At 51.6% G+C, this 22,463-nt stretch overlaps 1 protein-coding gene and 1 non-coding gene across 2 annotated transcripts in view; one reads left to right on the top strand and one right to left on the bottom strand.

Annotated features, from left to right (window-relative positions):
* Gabbr2 (gamma-aminobutyric acid type B receptor subunit 2) overlaps positions 1–22,463 on the bottom strand; it is a 353,724-nt gene that overhangs the window by 19,494 nt on the left and 311,767 nt on the right. Inside the window, exon 14 of the mRNA XM_036177907.1 lies at positions 407–517. Within this exon, the coding sequence (XP_036033800.1) occupies positions 407–517 (111 nt within the window). The remainder of the gene's footprint in view (positions 1–406; positions 518–22,463) is intronic.
* On the top strand, positions 1,299–1,401 carry LOC118578979. The gene has a single exon (XR_004944358.1). It is a non-coding gene; the product is annotated as a U6 spliceosomal RNA (small nuclear RNA).

Here is a 22,463-nt window from a genome sequence, read left to right on the forward strand (position 1 = left end):
TTTGGAGGTACAATTAGGGATCTGTGAGTGGAATTTTTCCAGATCATCTAATCAGTCCCTAAATCCAATGATAAGGATGAAGAGAGAAGAGGGAAGGCGTTAGAGACAGGGCACCAATCACAAGTTAGGGGCTGTCTGGAGCCCCCGTCACTGGAGAAGTCCTGGAAGAGCTCTTCCTCAGAGCCTGCAGAGGAAACACAGCCTTGCCCCAGGAGGGGGGAAACTGGGACATCATTTCTGCCTGTCTCCTAGGGCTGTGGCAGGGTCTGAGACCAGGCCCCACAGAGACTAGGGCCTTAGTCACATGGGGGAATGCTCTGTTTATTTTCAAGTTGTGAAGGCCCCCTAGGAGAAACAGGCCTGGCAAAGAAGCATCCCCGATCTCTGCCTCCTGCCTGGCACCTACCATGAGGAGCCCCTTGTAGGCATAGACGATGCCGAGCCAGATGGTCATGTGGGTGTTTTCGCAGTGTTCCAGCAGTGGGCGGATGGAGATGTCCCGGCCTGCTGGGTCCGGCTGCATAAAAGAGAAAACAAGAACCCCAGGGATGGACTGGCCGTCTTCCAGTAGCAGAGTCCCTAGCCAAGGCCCCCTTTCCTCCCATCCTCCACAACCAGCGATGTGTCAGGAGACCTTTGCATTCCCATGGTGGGACGAAGCTGCCAGCCAGCACCAGCTGTGTTCTGCTTGATGCGTGTAACTCAAGCCTGAACCCAGGTCCTGTGGCTTCTTCACACCTGTCCAACTTGAGACAGAGGTGCTGAGGGAAAAGGCTGGGTCAGTGCTGTGTCCCAAGGCTCTAATAAGACCCTGAACCTTCCTGACAGAAATGAAGACTATTCGGAAGATCCTTGTGAGCCTTCTGCCTCTGGGAAACAAGGCACCCCAAGACATTGGAATTTCCCCCAGGAATCTTACTGACATCTGCTGCCAGCCAGCTGGAGAGCTTGTCTCTGGAAAGAGATCACAGCTTGTCATGCAGGACTGACCGGAGCCCAGGCAAGGGTGGCTTGAGGATGTTCTTGCAGCACACCTTGACCAACCCCTTTGCTGTGCCTCCTTCTGGCACTCTACTTAAACCTAAATTCATGTGAGGACCCAAGGATGACTCAGGAGGGCTCACAGGATCTCCTCGTCCCTCTCCCAATGTGCCTGTGTTGAATAATCTCCCTTCTCTACCTTTTTTCTCTTTTTTTAAAAACTAGTGCTTGTTTAATTGACTTATTAAGAATAAATGGCCAAACCTGCTTTATGGGGGCTATCAGGGCCCAGGCTCTGACTCCTAATTCTAGTAACGGTGTTGGCTTCGGCAACACAGATCTTACAATTGGAACGGCACAGATGGGACCAGCATGGCCCCTGCTCAAGGCAAGTAAATTCCTGAAGTGTTCCATGTTTGTACTGAGGAGCTATGGACAACTGATGGCTTCTGGGAGACAGAGGCAGTTTTCTTTAAGGGTGTGGTTCCCGGTAGGTGGGCTATGTACCAGTGGCTGGCTCCACCCTCAGGAGCATATGGCCAGCACAAACTGGAGTTTGTGGTTATATAAAGTGGGGAGCCGGGCGGTGCTGGTGCACGCCTTTAATCCCAACACTCGGGAAGCAGAGGCAGGTGGATCTTTGCGAGTTCAAGGCCAGAGTGGTCTACCGAGCGAGATTCAGGAAAGGCACAAAGCTACACAGAGAAACCCTGTCTCGAAAAAACAAACAAACAAACAAAATAAATAAATAAAGTGGGGAGGAGCACAAAATTAGGAAGATGGGGTGGATATGGGAGGAGTTCGGGGAAGAATGTGTGTGTGTATAGAATATGATCAAAATATATTGTAGGATATTCTCAAAGAATTAATAAAAATATTACAGTAAGAAAATTCCCATAACAACTCAGCCCAGAAGAGGTCCGTGTAAGGCTTGTTGAAAGAGTAAGTGAGAGAACTGGCTGTAAGTTAGGCAGTGGGGTCTGGAGGACTCTCTGGAGTAAGGCTGGGCAGCTGGAGTTACAGAATAGATTGGCCCAGTCAGACCTAGCGCCCACTACAAGCCCTTCTAGGAAGATGTACATTGAAGAAGCCATGATGGCAGCCATGTTATATATCACATGACACAGCCTGGGCCAAAGCTGATTGGACAAGAGGTGGGTACCTACTCCAGTCAGCCAATCCCAAGATGGGTCAGAGATGTGTGGCGTTTGCTAATGCTCTTTGACAGTGCTGTTTCCAAAAAGATGTTAGGGACTAGAACAAGCTCTCATGGCCAAGCTGCAGACATTCTAACTCTCCACTCTTAGATATCTCAGCGTGTGCTTGCTAAGAATGAGGACACTCTCTAGCACGCTCATCCTTTAGAAGGAACAGGTCCTTTAAGGCATTTTGCATCTTGCATTTTTTCCCAAAGCAGGATTCACCCCAGGACCAGTGCACTGCATTTTTCTTATGTCTCCCTAGCTTGCTTTAGTCTCAAACAATGCTTCAGCCCATGTTGGTCTTTCATTTTATCTGTATTCCTGAGGAAGTCAGTCTGGCTAACTGTTATCTATTGTTAAGTATCCCTTGATGTGGATTCGCTGGCTGTTGTCATGGCTGGCTTCAGGTTGTGCATGCTGGGCAGGTATCCTGCATAAGAGATGTCCCCTCCGCATGTCACCTCAGGGCATAAGAAAGCACTTTGTCCAGTGACTGGTGATATTAACTGTGCTCACGTGGCTGTGGTGGTCTCACCATTTGAAAGGTACCATTTCCCCTTTGTGATTAAGGAGTCATCTATTGGAGCCCCTGAGCCCCGGTGAAGATCCTGTTTCCCACAGACATTAGCTCGGGGCTAGTGACTTTGGGAACCGCCAACCAGGGATCTGCAAACTGTCACCCCATCTGGACATACCACATCCTGCTGCAAAACAGCACTTTGTTTCTTTCCTGTTATTTATGGCCTCATGAGTTCTTTTAAATCCAGCATCCTACAACCCATTGCTATCATTATGCATTTTGACTCAAGTTTATGCAGATTTGGCCAGTGGAAAACGCCTTCATGTTGCCTCTGATGCTTTCTCCCACATGTTCCTGTCATCTTTATTTTTTGAAGACTTTCATATGTCTTGGCACAGGATGTTCTCATCTCCCCTGGCATTTTCCTGGCCCCAGCACTGAAACTGGTTATTTTCCTTTTGAGTGCAATGGTGTTTAGAAAGCAACATCTGAGAAGTTTGTGAGCGCACTGTCTTAGGGAATCATTACTTTTAGTCCTATGTCTCTGTCTATCTGTATGCATGCAGGCATATATCTATCATCTATCAGTATTATCTATTAAGTATCAATTATTATCTGTCACTTTTCTAGCATCTGTTTACCATCTATCTTTCTCTATTATTTAAGCAACTATCAATTATTTGCCTATTTATCTATCTATCAATCATCTATCTTCTACATATCACTCACTTATCATCTATGAATCCTTTATCTACCATCTACCAGTCATCTATCTATCATCCACATATCTACCATTGGTCATCTATCTAACATCTATTTACGCCCCCATCATCTATTCTATTTCTGTTCATTGATTTTACAGATGAAGCTACATCCCGGGGATCTCACTTGCCTCTCCCATTCCCCAATTTCATCTCTCTTCTCCAAATGAGATCTCTGATTTCCAACCAGGTCACCATACTTACTTACTTGCTTGGTCCCACAATACAGCTTCAGAGTCCATTCATTGATAGATACCAACAAGAAACTTACTAAGTAAAGCTGACCTTTCTTAGCAAATCTGTTTGCCAGTCCAGTGGGTCCCCTGTAAGCATATTTGTCAAAGAAAGGTGTTCAGGCTGCTATGTTCTTCTGAAGGTATGCTTGGCAGTAAGGGGCGGGCACACCCAGGATCAATCATGTCAAAAGGGGCACCTTGAAGGGGCCCATGGATTCGGAAAGCAAGCAAGTCTAGAAACCCTCCCTCACCTGGCTGCTCTCTAGGTCTGGCTTTGCAGGTAGGCACTGCCTGGGTTGCTGTGGGTGAGAAAAGATGGTGTTCCTGTATGGAAGCAGGAAGAGGTTGGGGTCTGTGGGCTCAGGCCATCTGATCTTCAGATTGTCTGGCTGCATGCTCTCTTGGGCTCTATGCCCTTAGCTGTGCCAAATTGAGTCCACAGAGTTAGAGTCCATATGTGAGCATGGGTTCTAGAAGGGACAGGAGATTCCTGAGGTGACCTCCAGAATGCAAAGTCAGAGTGGCCTGGGCTGGAGATGACCCTTCAGGACACCGTCAGTGGCTGGGAGGCATTCATCGTGGGCAGTGGTTTCCTGATAGCTTTCCTGGTTTAATTAAGAAGGCAGAATGGACTAGTTCCCAAGGTCAGCAGTGACAACCACACAGACGTCAGGGTTCCTGTCCTTGTGAGGCTAGGGGATGAGAGGAATCTTTGAATACAGTCAAGGGACCCTGGTACTGAATCTCAAAGCAAGATAAGCAAGCTATTGTTGGGTCTTCCAGATCCTATGTCGGGCTTGGGTCCACAGTAGACTTTGTAGTCACATCTGGGGGGAGGAAGAATTGCCACCAAAGGACTTTTTTTTTTTTTTTTTTTTTTTGGTTTTTCGAGACAGGGTTTCTCTGTGTATTTTGGTGGCTATCCTGGATCTTGCTCTTTAGGCCAGGCTGGCCTCGAACTCACTGAGATCCACCTGGCTCTGCCTCCCAAGTGCTGGGATTAAAGGGAGTGCTGGGATTAAAGGCATGAGCCAGTGCCGCACCACCAGAGCACTTTTGAGGTATCATTGTTGTGCACCAAACAGCCACTAGAGGTCACCAAAGAACTGTGTGGCATGCTATGGAGTAACCTACCCGCTCCTGGGAACACAGAATCACCAGTTCAGTGAGGCTGAAAATGGGGAAGCTGTCAGAGGCATTCCCTGCCACGAAGGGAACTACCTACTGGCCCTAACAGACGCCCCTGAGGCCAGATGTCCAAGCACTGTGATAGAGCTACCCCTCAGCTTCCAGGGCAGCTGCTGGGGGATGGGGCACTGCCCTGGGCTCACCTCACTGTGGGCTGTCCACACTTCCAAGGACTGCACTTTCTCTGGCTTAACAGTGCTGCTCTTGCTTGGGATGATTGGCTATAAAGACTTGCAATCTCCTCGACACCCACCCATCCATCCATCCATCCATCCATCCATCCATCCATCCATCCCATAACTACTAAAGCATCCTCATTTTCCAGGTACTGCTATGGACACAGGAATATTACTGCAAGCAGGACAGAAGAGGGCCCTCCTCTTACAGGTCTTCCATTCAGGACTGGGTGCCTTCCGTGAGAGGTGGCCTCACAGGGCTGTGCACCGGCCTCCTGTCATGCAATGGTAATGGATAAGCAATGGTAAGGATAAGTCTCTCCTCCTGCTGGTTGCTAGAGGAAGAACACCATTCTCAGAATGCAGGGAGATCTTATGCTCACTTTATAGGATGCAGAGGAGAGAATAACTAAGTAACTAGCCCAGGCTCTCCAGCTGCTAAGTCACGCGGATGAGACTAAACCCAGGCCTGACTGGTTTTTCTCTCAACCTCACCGCTTGCCCTTCTAACCTAACCCACACGGCCCTGCTTCTCCTAAGCATCACATTAAACTCTAAGGAGACAGTAAGTATGAACCTGTTTTGTGCTTCACCGGGGAATGACTTCACTGTTGAGCACTCAGTAGAGGCTTTGAGAAGCCCTGGAACTCTGAGAAGGCTGAACCTAAGCTAAGGATATGCTTGCCTGCCTGGTAGGGCTCTGTGTTGAGCCGAGAGATGGACACCTGCTAGGGATGGCCAAAGGGTAGAGATGTTGGCTCCTGGTCCAGCTCTGCTCAGCGGGAGGTATACACGAGCTGTCTGGGAAAGCCTACCTCATCTGTGCATGGGAAGGAGAGCAGCTGGCCAGAGTCTCTGCAGGATGCAGTTCCTGACAATATAGGTCAGAGGCCCCTGGGCACATCCTGCATTGTCAGGAAGTACATGTGGGCAGGAGGTCAGGGCCTGGGTCCACCCATGCAGGCCCCAAACCACAAAGACCTTGGTCCTACTACGGTCTTATTGGGAGAACTTTGGCAAGCCCCTTTTCAGCCTTTAGTACCCCTGCTGCAAAGGGAACCCCTTATTGGTGTGTGTGTGTGTGTGTGTGTGTGTGTGTGTGTGTGTGTGTGTGTGAGTGTATGTGTGTGTGTGTGTGTGTGTGTGTGTGTGTGTGTGTGTGTGTGTATGTGTTCCTGTGTGTGCCAGCAGGCACAAGGGCCAGAGGTCTGTCTTGAATGTTGTTCCTCAGGATCCATCCACTTTGATTTTCTGAGAAAGGGTCTCTTGTCTCTCAGTGGGACCTGGGACTTGTCAATTAGGCTAAGCTGGCTGGCCAGGGAGCCTCAGGAGTTTGTCTGTCTCCACCTCCCCAGCTCTGAGGTTACAAGCATATGATCCCTATGCCTGCCTTTTTACCTGGGTGCTGGAGGTGAATTCATGTGCTCACACTTGCTATATTCCAGCACCCCCACCCTCACCAGTCAGTTTACAGTGTAGTGAGCATGGACCACTGGAGGATGGTTATCCTTGTCCATCATTTACTTCTTCAGGGTAAGTCTTCCTGTATTTCCCAGGTGCCTGCTGAACACCATGTGGTCACTAGACACTGGGTGTCCAAGACCACTCTGATGCCATCAACTCAGTTGTTGGATGAACCCCACAGCACTGCTGTGACTAGCAGAGGTAACAGGGGCTCCCCCAAAGAGCCCCAATGTCCTGTGGGAAGCTCAGACGGGAGGTCTGTCTCAGGTCAGCTCTTTTGAAGTGCTGATGTAATGTGGGATCCCCCAAACCCAGGGTTGAACAAGTGGGAGCACCTGACATGGCCAGGACTTAGGAGGGTGCATGTGACAAGCAGGGCCAGTGCAGTTGCTGAGCAAGATGAGTGTGGGTCTCCCAGGAGCTTGGGACAGCACCGGCACAGGTACACAGGTCTGCTAGGCTTGGGAAGGTTAGCTTTCTAAGCAGCTGTTGGTCTGTGATGCTGCTGGCTTGGGACTGCTCTGGGGACCGCACAACCTCTAGAGGGTTAAAAGGAAAATACAATAAAACATTACTCTGTATGTGTGTGAGTGCATGTGGAGGTCAGAGGACAACTCTGGGGGAGGTGGAGCTCCCCTTACGGCATGTCGGGTTAGACTCAGGTGGTCAGGCTGGTCAGCATGCCAAGTATTTTTACCCACTGAGCCGTCTCGAAGGCCTCGGGAAAGAAATTTGAACAATGAGGGGAGATTGGGTCTAAGGTTAGAAGTTCTCTGGTTAAAAATTCGAATCCTGGGGCTGGCTCAGTGGTCAAGAGCACTCACCGGCTGCTCTTGAGGAGGACCCGAGTTCGGATCCTAGCACTCACGTGGCAGCTCTCAACTGTCCAAAGTTCCAGGTCCTAGGAATTGCACGCCCCCTTCTGGCCTCTGCTGGCACTTGCACTCACAAAGTTCACATACTTGTAATTAAACAATAAAATAAATCTTAAAATATCAACAGCGAAAATGGAGATACCCTTTGTCCCATGCGCACCTGTGACAGAGAGAATAAAGTCTAGGCACCGAGGAGCCATGGCACAGCTCTGACGCTGGAGCAGACTTGGCATCCAGGACTTCTGTGTCTTGGTAGGGGGCTGGGCAGGTGGGCCTGGGTTAGGATTTGGGTCCAGGAGGGGGAAAGGTGTGGGTTGGGAGCCTGATGTGTGCCACGCATGGTATCCTCAGACCTTCCACCTTGGGGCTCCAGTGGGTAGCTTGCTCCTTGGAAAGAGGGACCCTGTGACCAGCTCTCCAGACCCTCCCTCCCTGTGAGCAGCTCTCCATAGCTGCCTTGCAGAGAACTTCCTTTGTGGGTCGTTCCTATCTCGTATCTTAAAGGCCAAAGTCAGTTTTTAAAACACATGGTAAAATTGGTAGGTTTTCTTCTTGCTATGAGTATGTATAGATGTGTGTGTGTGTGTGTGTGTGTGTGTGTGTGTGTGTGTGTGTGTGTGTTGGTTTTGGGGGATTTATTTTCAGTGCCTTAAGATGTCTTTTGTTTTTCCTGGGGCAGAGGAGTCAACACTGCCTCTTTTGAGGAAGATGGGGGACCCCAGCAAGAAAGCCTGGGTAGAGAGAGCATGGACTCTGTCACTCTGTAGCTGTGTGACTTTGGTACAGTTCTAAGCCTCTCTGAGCCCTGGCTTCCTTGCCTGCAGACTCCCAGGGCTAGCATGGAGTTGAAGGGAGGAGACTAACAGGTATGTTTACCACCCAGGAAGATGAGAGACCTCCTGATGTGTCAGCTGTCATTATTATCTTCAACTGCAGAGAGTTTCAGAGTGCTGGAGCCAGAAGGAACCTTCCAGAAGCCTCAAGGGCTAGGCTGCTTATCTCAGCAGCCCCACATCTTGGAATCAGTAAGGCCAGAAGCTGCCACTTCAGGTAAGAAGAATTCCCTTCCTTCCTTCCTTCCTTCCTTCCTTCCTTCCTTCCTTCCTTCCTTCCTTCCTTCCTTCCTTTCTTTCTTTTTTTGAGACAGGATTTCTCTGTGTAGCCCTGGCTGTCCTGGAACTCATTCTGCAGACCAGGCTGGCCTGGAACTCACAGAGATCCACCCGCCTCAACTTCCTGAGTGCTGGGATTAAAGGAGCACACCATCACTGCCTGGAGGAATTCCTTTTTTAACATTTTGATTGCAAGTCCCCCCCCCCCCCATCACAGGTCAGACAGGGAAGTATGACATCATCCCCAGGTCCTCTGGAGGGCACAGAGTGCAGCTCTTTATGGTGAGAGGGTGTCTGTGCTCTAAGCACTAAACACCATGGTGTCCTTTAGTCTCTCGACAACTGCTCTCTTCCCTTGACTCAATTTGTAAACACTAAGAAGCTTATGCACGAATCTAGTTCTTTCCATATTGGAGAACCTGAGGACTCATGGCAACTATTGGCACAATGTTCTGGCCTCTGTCCTATGTGCTGGAGGGAATAGCCTGGGCAAAGGCAGAGGCTGGACCATTGAGCTGCATCAGAAAGTAGTGAGGGGGGCTGGAGAGATGGCTCAGAGGTTAAGAGCACCGACTGCTCTTCCAGAGGTCCTGAGTTCAATTCCCAGCACCCACATGGTGGCTCACAATCATCTGCAATGAGATCTGGTGCCCTCTTCTGTATACATAATAAATAAATAAATCTAAAAAAAAGAGAAAGTAGTGAGGGAAGGCATTGATAACCAGGGGATGTGAGGTGGGACAGTGGAGGCCATGGAAGAGCCTCTCCACTCTCAGCGGTGTCCTGAGTATGACCTTGCAGTCAGTGGACATGCCAAAGCTCTGTAAGGGCCACAGCTGTGGAGGGATTGAGGTTGATGGTGCAGCCACGTGTCCTATTATATCAGCCCTTTGCAGCTGCTGCAGGCTTTCATATAACAAGCTCTCTTGGATTGACCTCAGGGCAGTATGGCAGGGAATAGGAGGTTTTTTTTTTTGTTTTTTTTTTGAGACAGTTTCTCCATGTAGATTTGGTGCCTGTCCTGGATCTCATGCTGTAGACCAGGCTGGCCTCGAACTCACAGACATCCGCCTGGCTCTGCCTCTGGAATGCTGGGATTAAAGGTGGAATAGGAGTTTTATATCCATGTAGATCAGAGTGGACAAGACACTTGTGTGAGAGGAGACAGTAAGAGAGACAGCAAGACAGAGGCGAAGTCTAGGCCAGAGAGCCTGCCCACAGAGCACATGTGAAATCTTAACCGCCTTTCACATCCCTCTAATCAATTCTGCTCTGTTCTCAGGGAGAGAGATGGTGTGCACTGTACACCTCCCTGCTAGCCTCACATCCTGGGAGGCAAAAGACCTCCTTGCTCCAGCCACTGATTCCAAGCCAACCTGTGCTCCACAAGGGGGGCTTTGGCTAGGGACTGTGGGTTTGTTGTCTCCTGGGGGTCTGCAGGGCCTGACACAAGCGTGGTGACTCCCTCTGTAGACCAGGCTGGCCTGGAACTCACAGATCCTCCTACCTCTGCCTCCTGAGTGCTGGGATTAAAGGTGTGTGCCATCACTGCTCAGCTTGGCTGTTGCTGCTTCTTTTAAACATAGGCTCTAGGGACTGGATCCATGTCCTCATGCTTACTAGGCAGGCCCTTGACCAACTGAGCTATCTCCCCAGCACTTAGGAGATTTGCTTCCACTAAGTGCCAGAACCTGGTGTGAGCAGGCAGAGATGGAAGTCTGTGGATGGGAAACAGACAGGCACCTGAGGTAGGAAGTGCTGGGACAGTCTTCTGCACCGGAAGCTGGAGGGAAGTCCCTTCAGGAACACTGCCCTCTGTGGACACGTTCAACAGATTCTACCAATATCCAGTGAGTGCTGGAGGGGTGGAAGGGGTGCTGGGACTGTGAGCAGGAACTGGCCCAGGGGCCATCCGGAAAGAAAGAAGGGCAGACTCAGGATTCCCAGCCTTGGTCTTGGGGCTGGAGGCAAACCTTCCTAGTCCCAAGGTTCTCTGTTGACATGGGGAATGCGACTATCCACATGGTCACCTGAAGTGACAATACTGAGTGGGAAGTGTCCCTGCTGACCTTGAGAAAGCAAGTCCATTTCCTCCAAAGCCCTAGAAAGGCCGCACTGGGGCCCCCAAGGCAGCAGCTCCCAGCAGGCAGTAGACACCTGACCCTGTGGTTTGGCCTCAGGATGGTGCCATCAGGTGAGAGTAGAGTCCCCTTCCTGATCGCCTTCTGTGAGCCAAGGACAAACAGCTGGAGGCTGGGACCACTACAGAACCTCAGCTGGAGACAGAGAGAGAGTGCGGGAATGAGGGGAAACACCGGCTCCCCAGACCCTGACGCCACACAGCACCAGCCGAGGTGACAGCACCAAAGTCCTGGGCGCAGGTAGCATGACAAGGAGCAGCCATTTGTCTTGTCCCAGCACTGACAGAACACGACCAAAGGGAGGAAAGCAGCAAGCTATTTGCTTCTGAGCTCACCTCAGACCTGCTTCACTGTCTCTCCTGTCCCCTCTGAGAGGCGAGGCTAGTGTGGGTCCAGAACTCCCCCTCTCGGGTCCCTGTGCCTTCTCGTCTGTCCCCCTGTCCCCGAGCTCCTGAGACAGAGCTCCCTGCCACTCCACACCCAGTTCTGTGTGCACCAGCTCTGATGCTCTGCTAATCAGTGATCGCTCCCAGTGGCCCCTGGGCAACTCGGAGATCCAGCGCAGGGTCCCTTTGATCATTAGAGGTCTCCCAGCTTCTGCTCACCTGCCCTTCCCTCTCCGGGTCCATCTCAGGGATCTGCACTTACATCCCCCCCCCCCCCCCACATCTGCCTGCGAGCACGCCTCTAGCCTACCATTTGCCAAGATGAGCTCACCACACATTCCCTTCAACCTGCCGCTGCTCCTGGATTTGCTAGTCCAAGAGTGGCCACAGTCAGTATCCACCAGGTGAGACCTGGACTCTTGGCTCTCCCTAGTCCTTCTGGTCCCTTCATCCCCACCTAGTCCCTCACCAACCAGCTACATGGGGTGGGGCACGCACAAACCTGGGTGGAGGTCTGGCCCCTGGCAACTCCTTCCTGCCCCAGGCTTCCTTAGTACCCAGTCACTTCTCACCATCTCTCACCACCTGGCTCCTCCATCCACACCAATGGCTTCCATACTGCAGGGAAGTTCCTAATCCTCTTGTCTGCCTCTGTGATGGTCCCCATTACCCTTCCAACCACATTCCCTGGCTCAGACTGACTCAGGGTTGGGTGTTTTCTCCATTCTCCAGGCACTGTGGCATGCACAGCGGCTCTCCAGGCCCTTCCCATGGTGGTGAATGTTTGCCTGCCTCTGGAACCGGCTGACATGACGTCAGAAGAACCTGTGCTCTGCTCTCCTCTGTCCCTACCATCCTCCCTCCTGCTAATCCCCGCACTGACTGGCCACTTGCTCTTGGCCAGATTCTGCACTAAGTGTGTCCCATGACAAGTCCACTTCATTAGTCCATCATCCTGGGCTTGCTCCAGGACACCTCCTGTGCTAGGAGACACTGCGAGGCTCAGGGAGACTGAGTGACAAGCTCCAGGTCACAGAGGCATAGTGACGGGCAGAGCAGACACTAGCACCAGGGTCACAGGCTCTCCAAACCTCTGCTCTAACACAGGGTAGCCACCAGTGTGGTGTGCCAGGAGGAGGTCTTAAGTGTCCCAGGATGGTGCCCTCTGCATGGCATTTTCCTCTGTGGCTGCTGGCACTACACTGTGCAATACCTCCCTCTCTGTGCTTATGACTCAGGGGAGGATGGGAACCCCATTCTAATCTGGCCAGGGGTAGCCCTTCTTCTCCACATCTACCTCCTGCTCTGCTAACCCCTTAGGTTACAAGGTCTCTGAAAGGACAATTGCCTCTGACTTTAGGTGACATCTGGGTCCCCAGAAGTGAGACAAGCTCTCAGAGGGCTATGCCCAGGCTTTTCTGCCCCAGAGTTGGCAGGGCTGGGCTATCTCCTGCCCAGCCTTTGACCTTGAGGCAATGGGGTCGCACAGCTCAGCCAGGACCTGGCCACACGGTCACAGCACCTTCTCACTCAGCAATCGACCTGGCTACTTCCAGACCACGCTGGCTGTCAAGTTCCAGCCCAGCCTAGCATGAACAGGACATGACAGAAACAGGGTGTGAATAGGCTTTCAGTTAGGACACTGTGCCATGGGACCAGGACAGGGCCTGGCCGCTCTACACGTGCTGTGTGTAAGCTCCATCTTTTAAGTCTCAGTTCATTGCTCTGCCACCCTGGTGATTCTGTAGCCAATAGCGTCGGTCCCACTCTAAATAGGAAAGCACCAAGCCCAGAGCCCGATGGGCCTCAGCCAAGGTCACACAGCTGACACTTGAGCCCTTCCTTGCATTTCATGTTCTTCCCCGGGACTCCGGGCATTCCTGCTCACCAGGGAGAAAAGACGGGTGCTGCCTGGTGCAGTCTGGTTGTCCCCTCTCCTAACCCCTGCTTCTGCTCCAAATTGATGGTTTGCACGTGGCTAAAGGCAGCCCACAATCCCCATGGGGCCCTGGTGTACCGGCGGGCTGGCGTGCTGGACCAGGGCTGCCGCGCCAGGATGGCTGCGTGCTCGAGTGTCTTTGGAGAAATGTTGGCACCACCTGCTAGAGGGTTGTTCTGAGCCTTTAAGGAAGAACACGAGAAGACAAAAGACGACAAAGCCAAGAGACACACAGGCCCCTGGTAACACAGGCGAGAACAATGCAGGCATTTGATTTTCCTCTTGTCATTCCATGAGGCATCATCCTGGGAGCCCCAAAAGTATACCGCTGCAGAGGCAGTCTCAAAAATAGCTGCTGTGGCTGCTGCCACGTTGGGTGGAAGTGGGGATCCCTGTGAGGCCAGAGGCCACAGAGTGTGCACCCCTTGCTACTCCACGCTGCGGCTCGCTGTTCTGGGCCTGCTGGGGTTGCCTGCTCCACACTGCTGCTGGGGCCACTAGGGATGGCATGGAGCTCCCGGGCAAAGCAGGAAGATGCTCTCCCCTCGTCTCTCCCAGGCTCTTCGGCAAGGAATGGTGAGCAGAGAGCATATGAAGGAGTTATGCACACTGCAGGGAATGGTCTAAAAGTCAGCACTGCACCTCTGAGCAGAATCCTCCAGGGCTCCCCCAACCTTTCTTTGCATACCTCTAGTGCTGAGGAGCTCACTACCTCCTAAGGCAGCCCGGTTTGCCTACCATTAGGCAGGACTCAGAAGAAACATTCTTCTCCATCGAAGCTGAATCTGGATCCAATTGCTTCTCCACACGCCTCCACTCTGTCCTGGGGGCCTCTTCCTCCAGCTCAGGACAGGCCCTCTGAGGTTAGGAACAGAGAGCTCATCCTCCCTGCCCCCACAGGACAGTGTCAACTGTGCCCGCCCAGGACAGTGTCTCTTTCTCTACTCAGCTACCCTTAACCATTACATTACTTACTACTTCCATGGCACCTGAGGTCTAGCCTGATGTCCCCTCTCCGCGCCTAACATCCTATTCACCTGCACTGTCCCCTGAGCTGATATTGGTTATGCAGCCACACACATGGAGAAGCCTCTCACACACATACATACACACGCTCATGTACACACACTTGCGCACACATATCCTCGTATACATCCTTCTCTAGTGTGACTCAGCACCTGAGTTTCTGGCTACTAGAAGAAGGGCCCCTGGGCCTCCTGTCACCCCTGCTGACCTTTCCATGTCTCCTTTTTAGGCAGGACGTATCACCCAGCATGCTGTTTCAAAACTAGGTCACAAGGGCTACTGATAAATGACCTTAGTGACCCGAGGCCCAAAAGATGACAAAGGCCCAAGCTGAGGGAAGATGAATGGGAATGAGATTTGGAGAGTTAGACTTATAAGAAGCCCAGAGAATGTAACCTGCCTTTGGCTCAGCGAGAACGCAAGCCTGTAACATTAGCTTAATTTTCACAATTGTGATCTTATGGGACTCTGACCCAGTGTGGTTGGACAGGAAGTACCTGAGCTAATTATAGATGAGGGAAGTGGGCTTAGAGGGGCAAAGGGGACTGACTGAAGGGGCCAGAAGGTAGCACAGATAGGTGCACATTGACATCTCAGCTACACACCCACATCTTAGTCCCTACAGCCAGTTGAGGGTCCTATCACTAAGCCTGGCCAATGGGCTGTGAGCGGAAGTGTCAGCTGACTCACCTGGGCTGGAGTATGGAGAGCTGTTGCAAGATCCGTGCTGCTTTATTTGTGGTGCAGATGGCAAATTGCCTCAGGAAAGATGGCTGTCCAGGACAGCCACCTGGACTCCCAGCTCGACTCAGCCTTTGCTGTGTCAGCTATGGAGACGCTGTGGCTCTTTGTTACTGTGGCCTGGCCGAGCCTTGCCAATGCAGGAGCACAGTGACATTGACCCTGGGCTCAGTACCTTGCACAGCCACCTCATCCAGTCTTTGAAAGGGTCCCCTCAGCATCCCATGGCATGCACAGGGACTTACTGAGGACCCCTGTGAATACTCAAACCCATAGATACTCAAGCCCCCGTGTAGAGCGGCTGATGCTCACATCACCTTTGTGTATCCTCCCATGCACAGGAAGGCATCTATGCTCCTTATTGCTTTTCTTCTTGCTAGATAGGGAAACTGAGGCACAGAGTAGTGAAGCCATTTGCTTAGGATCCCAGCATCACTTAGGTCTGGTAGGTCTGAGATTGGAAAGCTTCAAGAGGCCAGGGGCTTAGGATGCCGTCAGAAGCAGGCCGCCATGATGTCCCGAGTCTCTGTCGGGCTTAGGGCTTCCTCCCGTGTCGGAGACTGCACAGATCACATTCCGATTTTATGGCCAGTGAAAGTGAATCCTTGTGCTATGGATTACAGCAATGCTGATTTCCCAATTTTAAGCCAATATAGCTTGAAGTGAAACGGAAGGAGAAGAGCGAAGCCTTCGGGACCTTTGGTTCAGTTCATTGTGTTTCACCGGAACAGCTCAGCACACTCCTCATCTTCCCCCACCCCAGTCTCCCTGTTCTGGTCCCTTGTCACTTTCTGAGGCAGAGAGGTTCAGGCCACCCTGAACTCATGAAGAGATTCTTCCTTTCAGGTGTGTGGTGTAAACAAACAGCAAGCTGGTTCCAGGACCAGAGGATTGACAAATGCTAATTAAGCCTTTTTTTCTACTACAAAACATAAAAATTAATGGACTAATTAAAAAATTTAAATTGTTGAACTTTCTAACTCTTCAACATGCAACACGCACATACACACACACACACAAAAGCACATACACATACAAACACACACATACACAAATGCACACACATACATACACAAACATTCACACATACATACACACACACACACACACACACAGACACACACACACACACACACACACACACACACACACACACACACACTTTGCAAGAGGTATAGACGGTTCCTAGGATTTCTTCAACTTTGGACCATGAAACCCCTGACTCTATTTGATTTGGGGACATGTGATGGGGTCTGTGTTCTACGTCATTCACCATGTCTTTCTTCTTCTTACCATCAGACAAGGAACTCCTGATCCTCCTGTCTCTGTCTGCTGTTCACTGCCTGGGATGCCATCACTAGGCCTGACATCTACCCGATGCACTTTGGGAGATGGCTGGCTTTTAGAATAAAGTCTGAAGGTCTCAGTGTGCACCGGAGGCCTCCTAGAACGTGTTCCTAGACTGCATCCAGCTCCATACTGCACTCCCCCACCCCTGATCCTGTCAGGGCTTCATGGCTCCTCTGCCTCCCCCAGATTTCTTTGTGGTTGTCACCTCCTCTCAGTGCTAGGCTCTAGGGCTCTCTGAGCTGTGGCCTGGGGAGAAAATAAAGCCTGGGAACAATGTCAGAAGCCCAACAGCATGGGCCTGGGCCAAAGTAACATCACTATTCCTGACGTGGTGAACACAGAAAGGCTGAATACCTCGAGACTATTGAGAGGCACGTGTTTACTGAGGCTCAAAGAAGCCCTTTCAGAAGTGAACGGGCCCGTGCGTGCCAGTGGGCAAGGCAGAATGGGTGTGCGCTGGAGACAAAGCGCACGGAGATCTGCCAGGAAGCACTGAAAGATATGAGTGTAATTAATAAAGTAATTACCATGCACAGGCAGCAAGGAGGCTGCCAGGGGGCTGATAAGAGCAGTTATTAAATAGAGTGAGTGCGTGGCAAGGCGGGTTGTGCTTCCTTTTGCCATGGGTCCCACGGGAGTCATAAACAGGGCCAAAGTACCACTCAGGCTGGGGCCAGCATCCACAGTCACCCCCTCCCTGGCTAAATGAACACACCAATCAATGAATCAACCAGTTGATAGCTGCTGTTAGGTTAGGTGACACTGCTGTCCCCTACCAGGAAGTGTAGTAGTAGCAAGGTGACCTCGGGGTCAGCTTCCTGGGCTCCAGGCTCAACTCTGTCTTTAGAAACATTATGGCTTCCTGATGGTCACTTCTCTTCTCCCCTCCCCTGTACCCAACTACTCATGCTTTGATCCCCAGTGGGTTCCCCTATTCTAGACATTTGTCAGTGGAGACATCACTAGGTGGTTTTTTGTGAATGGCTTCTTTCACTGAACGCAGCTTCATAAGTGCACTGTGTGTCTCATGTCAATGCTTCATTCCTTTGCATAGCTGTGTAATATTCCCCTGCACTGATATACCACATCTTACTTGTCTGTTTACAGCTAATAGACATATGAGCTGTTCTGGCATCTGGACACAGCACTGTGGCACTCAGGCATACTTTTCCACATGATGCTTATTTTCTTATCTCTGGCATTTCTAATGAGAGGTGGGCAGATTTCCCAGTCACCTGGTGACTCTGTTTAATGTTTTGAGGTTGGGCCTTGATGTTTTGCTCCAGTTCTGTTGATCAAAATTCTTCTTGTGTTTCCGGGATGAAGGGGGATACTCCCCCCCTTTTCATATGAATTCTTCTTCAGGGCAGGACAGTAAGACACCTCCTCTGGGCTTCTACAGACAGACTCAGGCCGGGCTATTCCAGTTCTTGTCATCCACACCGGCTTCTTCAATGGCTTCTTTGTCCCCAGCACTGGAAGTTGGGCCTCATCCATCACTGTGGCTCCGTGGCTGGCAGAGTGCTGATCCGTGGAGGGTTAGGAGATGAATGAATGATCTCTCTTGTGCCTCAGTGGGCAGCTGAGCCCCATGAGGCACCTGAAAGGCAGGGGACAGGTGTGGCGAACCCTCCAAGCCACAAGAGCATGTGAGTGTGGCCAGCAGAGAGTGTGGATACTCTAGGAGTCCTGGGGTGGGGTGGGGTGGGGTGGGGTGTACTGCTGCCACAAAGGTTCACGAACTGCTTTGGACCGAGTCACAGGAAGCTGATCCAAGGGGGTCACACTTGGGGAAGAGGCAGAATGGGAAATGAGTTCAGAGGCCTGAGCCTGGCAGGTGTGGGAGAGATGGGAAAGGGGCCTTTGCCAGGGAGGTGCTCTGTACACAGAGGTCCTCTGCCACCCTTGGTCCTGTTTGTCAGGTAGCTTGGAGTGTGAACAAGCCTGGCTTCAGGGAGTGCAGACTGGGTTACTTCCTGAGCCAGCCTGAGTATAGCTGTCCAATGGGAATAGAAAATTCTGCAGAATGACATTCGTTCATCGGCAGGATGGCATGAAAGAGTGTCCATGGAAGGCACTAGAAGGAGATCCACGTCCATGCTGGCATCACTGTGCTCAGGATGCCAGGGAAGCCAACTTCAGAACACTCTGGGTTGGGGTCTGGAAGACGAAGTCGTGTTGATCTAACGCCTCATGTGTACAAGGGTCAGGGCTAGGTGCTTGCACCTGTAACATGTCACAGCAAATCTAGGAGGGAGGATGTGCCTCTCCTGTGGGCACAGGAGCTCAGAGAGGGCAAGTCTTTACTCCAGGCCACATAGCTGGGAGGAGGTAGACCATGAAGTTAAACCTATCAAGGAGTTCTTGGCAATGCTATCACTTTGAAAAGCCCGAGGGGTGGAGCCTGGGCTGGGGGATATGTACCGTTTCCTCAGCATGTGAATATATCCTCAGAAACTTGCCACGTATTTTTAATAATTGGTATGAACAAGCAATCCACTGTCGGCTGGCAGGCTGTCCACTGTGAGAGGTAGATAAGGAAGAACCGGGCAGAGGGATGCAGAACAATCCTTTCCCAAAGGCAGAAATCTCTCTGGCTCCAAAACATTTCTGGCTTTAATTCTCCAAGCCTTCAGTGCCTGACTCACGGAAGGCGAGTTCCTGTGTGAGATACTCACTGCCAGCAAGCTCATGGTCTCACTCTGGGGGCTCAGAGGGTAACAGCTCAGAGGGTCTGTTTCTCCGTCTGGTCTGGGAGTCATTTCCAGCCTTTGGAGGTTCCTGAGTAAGAGCCATGACAGGGTGGGTTGCGGGGGGATGTGGCAACAGCAGGGGCTGGCATGTTAGGCCTAGACTGAGGAACAGGACAGTCGAGGGATTGATGACAAGTGGGCCTCCACAGTGTGCCGATGCTCACAGCCAGGGCTCTCCAGGCTCTTGGCTTGAGGTAGATCCTTCCCCATATCCGATATATGTTTATAGATATATTTTCCATTTTTGGTAACATGCAGCCCAGGCAGCTTTGAACTTGTGACCCTCCTATCTCAGATACTCAGATGCTGGGATGTGAGTTACTGTGTGAGTTTAGGTGAGTGTATTCATATCTGAATCCATTTTAAAGATGGAGAAACTGCGACTTTCAGAACAGAATCCACTGTCTCATTTCCCAGGGCTACTGGAGCCAATGACCACGCTTTGAGAAGGGTTCTGATGTCAAACAATAGGAATTTGCTCACACGGAGATGTGGAGACAGGAAATGCTTGGGCCAGTTCCCTCCGCTGTGGCCCCCCCCCCCCTGACTCTCCATGCTCCAGGCATTCCTCTGCTCGTGGCTGCACCCCGCTGCCTCCTGCCTCCAGCTTCCTCTGCCCCATGTTTGTTTTTTTGTAAGAACACTTGTTGGGAGGGAGTCCTTAACCCAGACTGACTTCCTCTTACAGCTCCTTCACATCCACAAAGACCCTTTCCCCTAATGAGGCCATAGCCACGGGTTCCAGGAATCCAGATGCTCACATGACTAACACCCCCCCCCCCCAGACCTAACTTCAGACAGGAAGGGGCTGACTTGAGGTTCAAAGTCAGACCCGAATCCAGAGTGCGCTCGCTTGCTTAGCCAATCTGGCTACCTGCTGGATGTTGATGGGCTCTGTGCCTCGGGTTCCTTGACGGTAAACTGCGGGTAATAGTTGTCACAGACACATGGGGTTTTGTGAGCCTCAGACGGGTGGTGAAGCGCAGCCCTGGGAATGGTGCCTGGCACACAGTGCATGCGCCAAATAAGCCGCTGTTCTTCCGGCTCTCGCCGTTGTTGCCAAGACGATGCAACTCTATTGGAATCACACAACGAGCAGCCATGTTACTAGGCTGCCTGGGAGGGGTGGGTGTTCTCAGGCCCGGGTCATGGGTTTGAATAGTTGCTTATGCACTGGTGCAACTGTGCATGTGTGGAGGTCAGAGGACACCTTTTGGGAATCAGTTCTCTCCCAGCACGTGGGTTCTGGGGACTCAGGTCATCAGGCTTGGCGGCAGGCGCCATTACCCGCTGAGTGCTCTTATAGTCAACAGCATCCTGATCTTTCCAGACAAGAGAGAAATGTAAATATTCTTAAGAGGCCACCAGGCACAACTGGATGCCCATAATGAAAACGAAGCTCCAGTGAAGAATTGTGAATAGAGAGTCCAAGCTCCATGCAGGAGCCACAGCGAGTGCGCATGGACCAGAGAGCAGATCTGGTGGAAAGAGGCCGAGCCATAGGTACCATGGAGCAAGGCTGGGTCCCGTGGCAGAGCAGACCAGGCAAGGCCATCCCTGGCCAGGCAGGGCATGTGGCCTGGCTTTCCAGTCTCTTGACAAGGGATGTGGGTGCTGTATGGATGGTGCCAGGCTGCTGCTGTGTGGGTGCACTCGTTACCCTAAATGTGCTTTCTGTCTTTGCAGTGCTCAGGTGGGGTGGTACGGGGGGGGGGGGGGGGTGTGGTGGGCATGGGGCTGCAGGCAGCCTGGGCAGAAACAGAGACAATCAATGTTCTGCCTGCTGTCACCTCGGTCTTGTCTCCTTCACCTGAACTGGCATTTAAAATGTCCTGTGCTGCGTCAAGGGCATGCGTTTGAAGGACTCTGCAGTGCATGAGGAAGAGACTCCAGTGCTAAAGGGAAGCACCCTTCTGCAAACTTGACAGTTCTATGGCGGAGCTCCACGGCCACTGGGAATGCTTGTGTTCGCTGGCTAGGTGGGCCCCACAGTTGGTGGCATCCTTTTTTTTTTTTTTTATAAGACAAGATTTTCTACATAATCCAGTCCCTCCCCACTTTCAGACTCACCATGTAGCCCAGGCTACCCTCCAACTCACAATCTTCTTCCTCAGCCCCCCCCCTCCAGGCGCCATGGTGCTAGGTTGGCAGCGGCATTCTGTCACACCAGGGGGCTATCTTTTTTGAAACTCCCTAAAGTTCCAGTGTGGAATCCACTCCCCAAACTGTCCTCTATAACAGACGATGCTGCAGGACTGGCATCTTGGGGCTTTCCTTCTTTCCTCTCTCCTGTGGGGTTTGCAGTCAGGTTCAAGTCCAGGTACCTCCCTTCCCAGACTACCTCCCTGCTACCTCCCTTCCCAGCCTCGAGCCCAGCAGGCCTGTGGGGACGCTGGCTCCAGCTCCATCCTCTTTCCTGCCTCTCTTCCTCAGGTTTCCTGGAGTCTCCCTCTGTATTAGTGGGGATCAGGCCCTGAGGAGTCCAGCCGCCAGCCTGGCCTTTTTCTAGAACCTACAGAAATTCTCAAAAACTCCTGACGACCAGGGCCTCTGTGAATGAATCGCTTCAGGCTTGGGAGGTGGGGTCACGACCCAGGACCAGCACTGAAGAGGATGCAGGGATTGAGAAGCCAAGTCCTAACTCTTTTTGAAACTGTTGGGAACCTCCCTCTCCATCTTAAAGCATCAGTGGTTTTCCTTTCTGGTCTCAGCTGCTCACTCCGGTTTAATCCGGCTTGAATGTTGATGCTGGGAAGTCGAGGAGGCCAGTGCTGCGCCTCCACTCCCTTAGCATCATCTCCTCTGCCTTTGGGAACACATTCCCCAGCCATTCAATCTGCCAGGCCCTGGAAGAGACCCCACGGAAGAGGCCGGGATGGGTCTCTCTCACTTGAGCGGAAGAAGATAGAGGACAGAGAGTGGGGCAGAGAGTCAGGGCAGGCCGAGTCCAATGTTGGGATCCTTTGCGGAATTTAAGCTGAGGCCCCAGAAAGATCTGTCGTGGGAGAATCTGGAGAAAGTATCCAGGCAGAGGAGAGCAGAGCAGAGGCTGGGAGTCAGGGTGGCACTAGTGCTGGAGCCCCAGATGCAAAGCCCGTGGGGCTGCAGGCAGGTGTCGAGGGGACCAGACCACACGCAGGGGCTGTGCTCTGCATGGGCCCGTATCAAGGCAGGACGTCGGGATTTCATTCTTAATGGGAGGATTTTAAGTGGAGGATAGCAAGATACACAGACTGTGGCCCTTTCAAAGTTCTCTTAGAATGGTGGATGGAATCCTCGCCTTATCGCTAATTGTCTGAAATAGATTCAGTGTCCCAATTAAAGGACAGAGATCAGCGTACTGGATTAAAACACATGACCCAATTGGACTTGTTGGATAGAAGAGATTCAAAGAAACAAATAAGTTAAATATTAAAGTTATTTTGGCTAGTCAAAAAATAGAGGTAAAATGTATTAAAGCGGAAGGGAAGAAGTAAAACTACTCACAAATAACATGACCGTGCAGGGAGAAAATCCACCCGACATGTACTAGAGCATAGAAGTGAATTTAGCCGAGCTGTTGGATACCAGATTGATGAAGAGCAGTGTGCAGCGCATCTCCACACCTTAGTC

This window comes from Onychomys torridus, chromosome 2, assembly GCF_903995425.1.
Source record: "Onychomys torridus chromosome 2, mOncTor1.1, whole genome shotgun sequence".
Taxonomy (NCBI): Eukaryota; Metazoa; Chordata; class Mammalia; order Rodentia; family Cricetidae; genus Onychomys; species Onychomys torridus.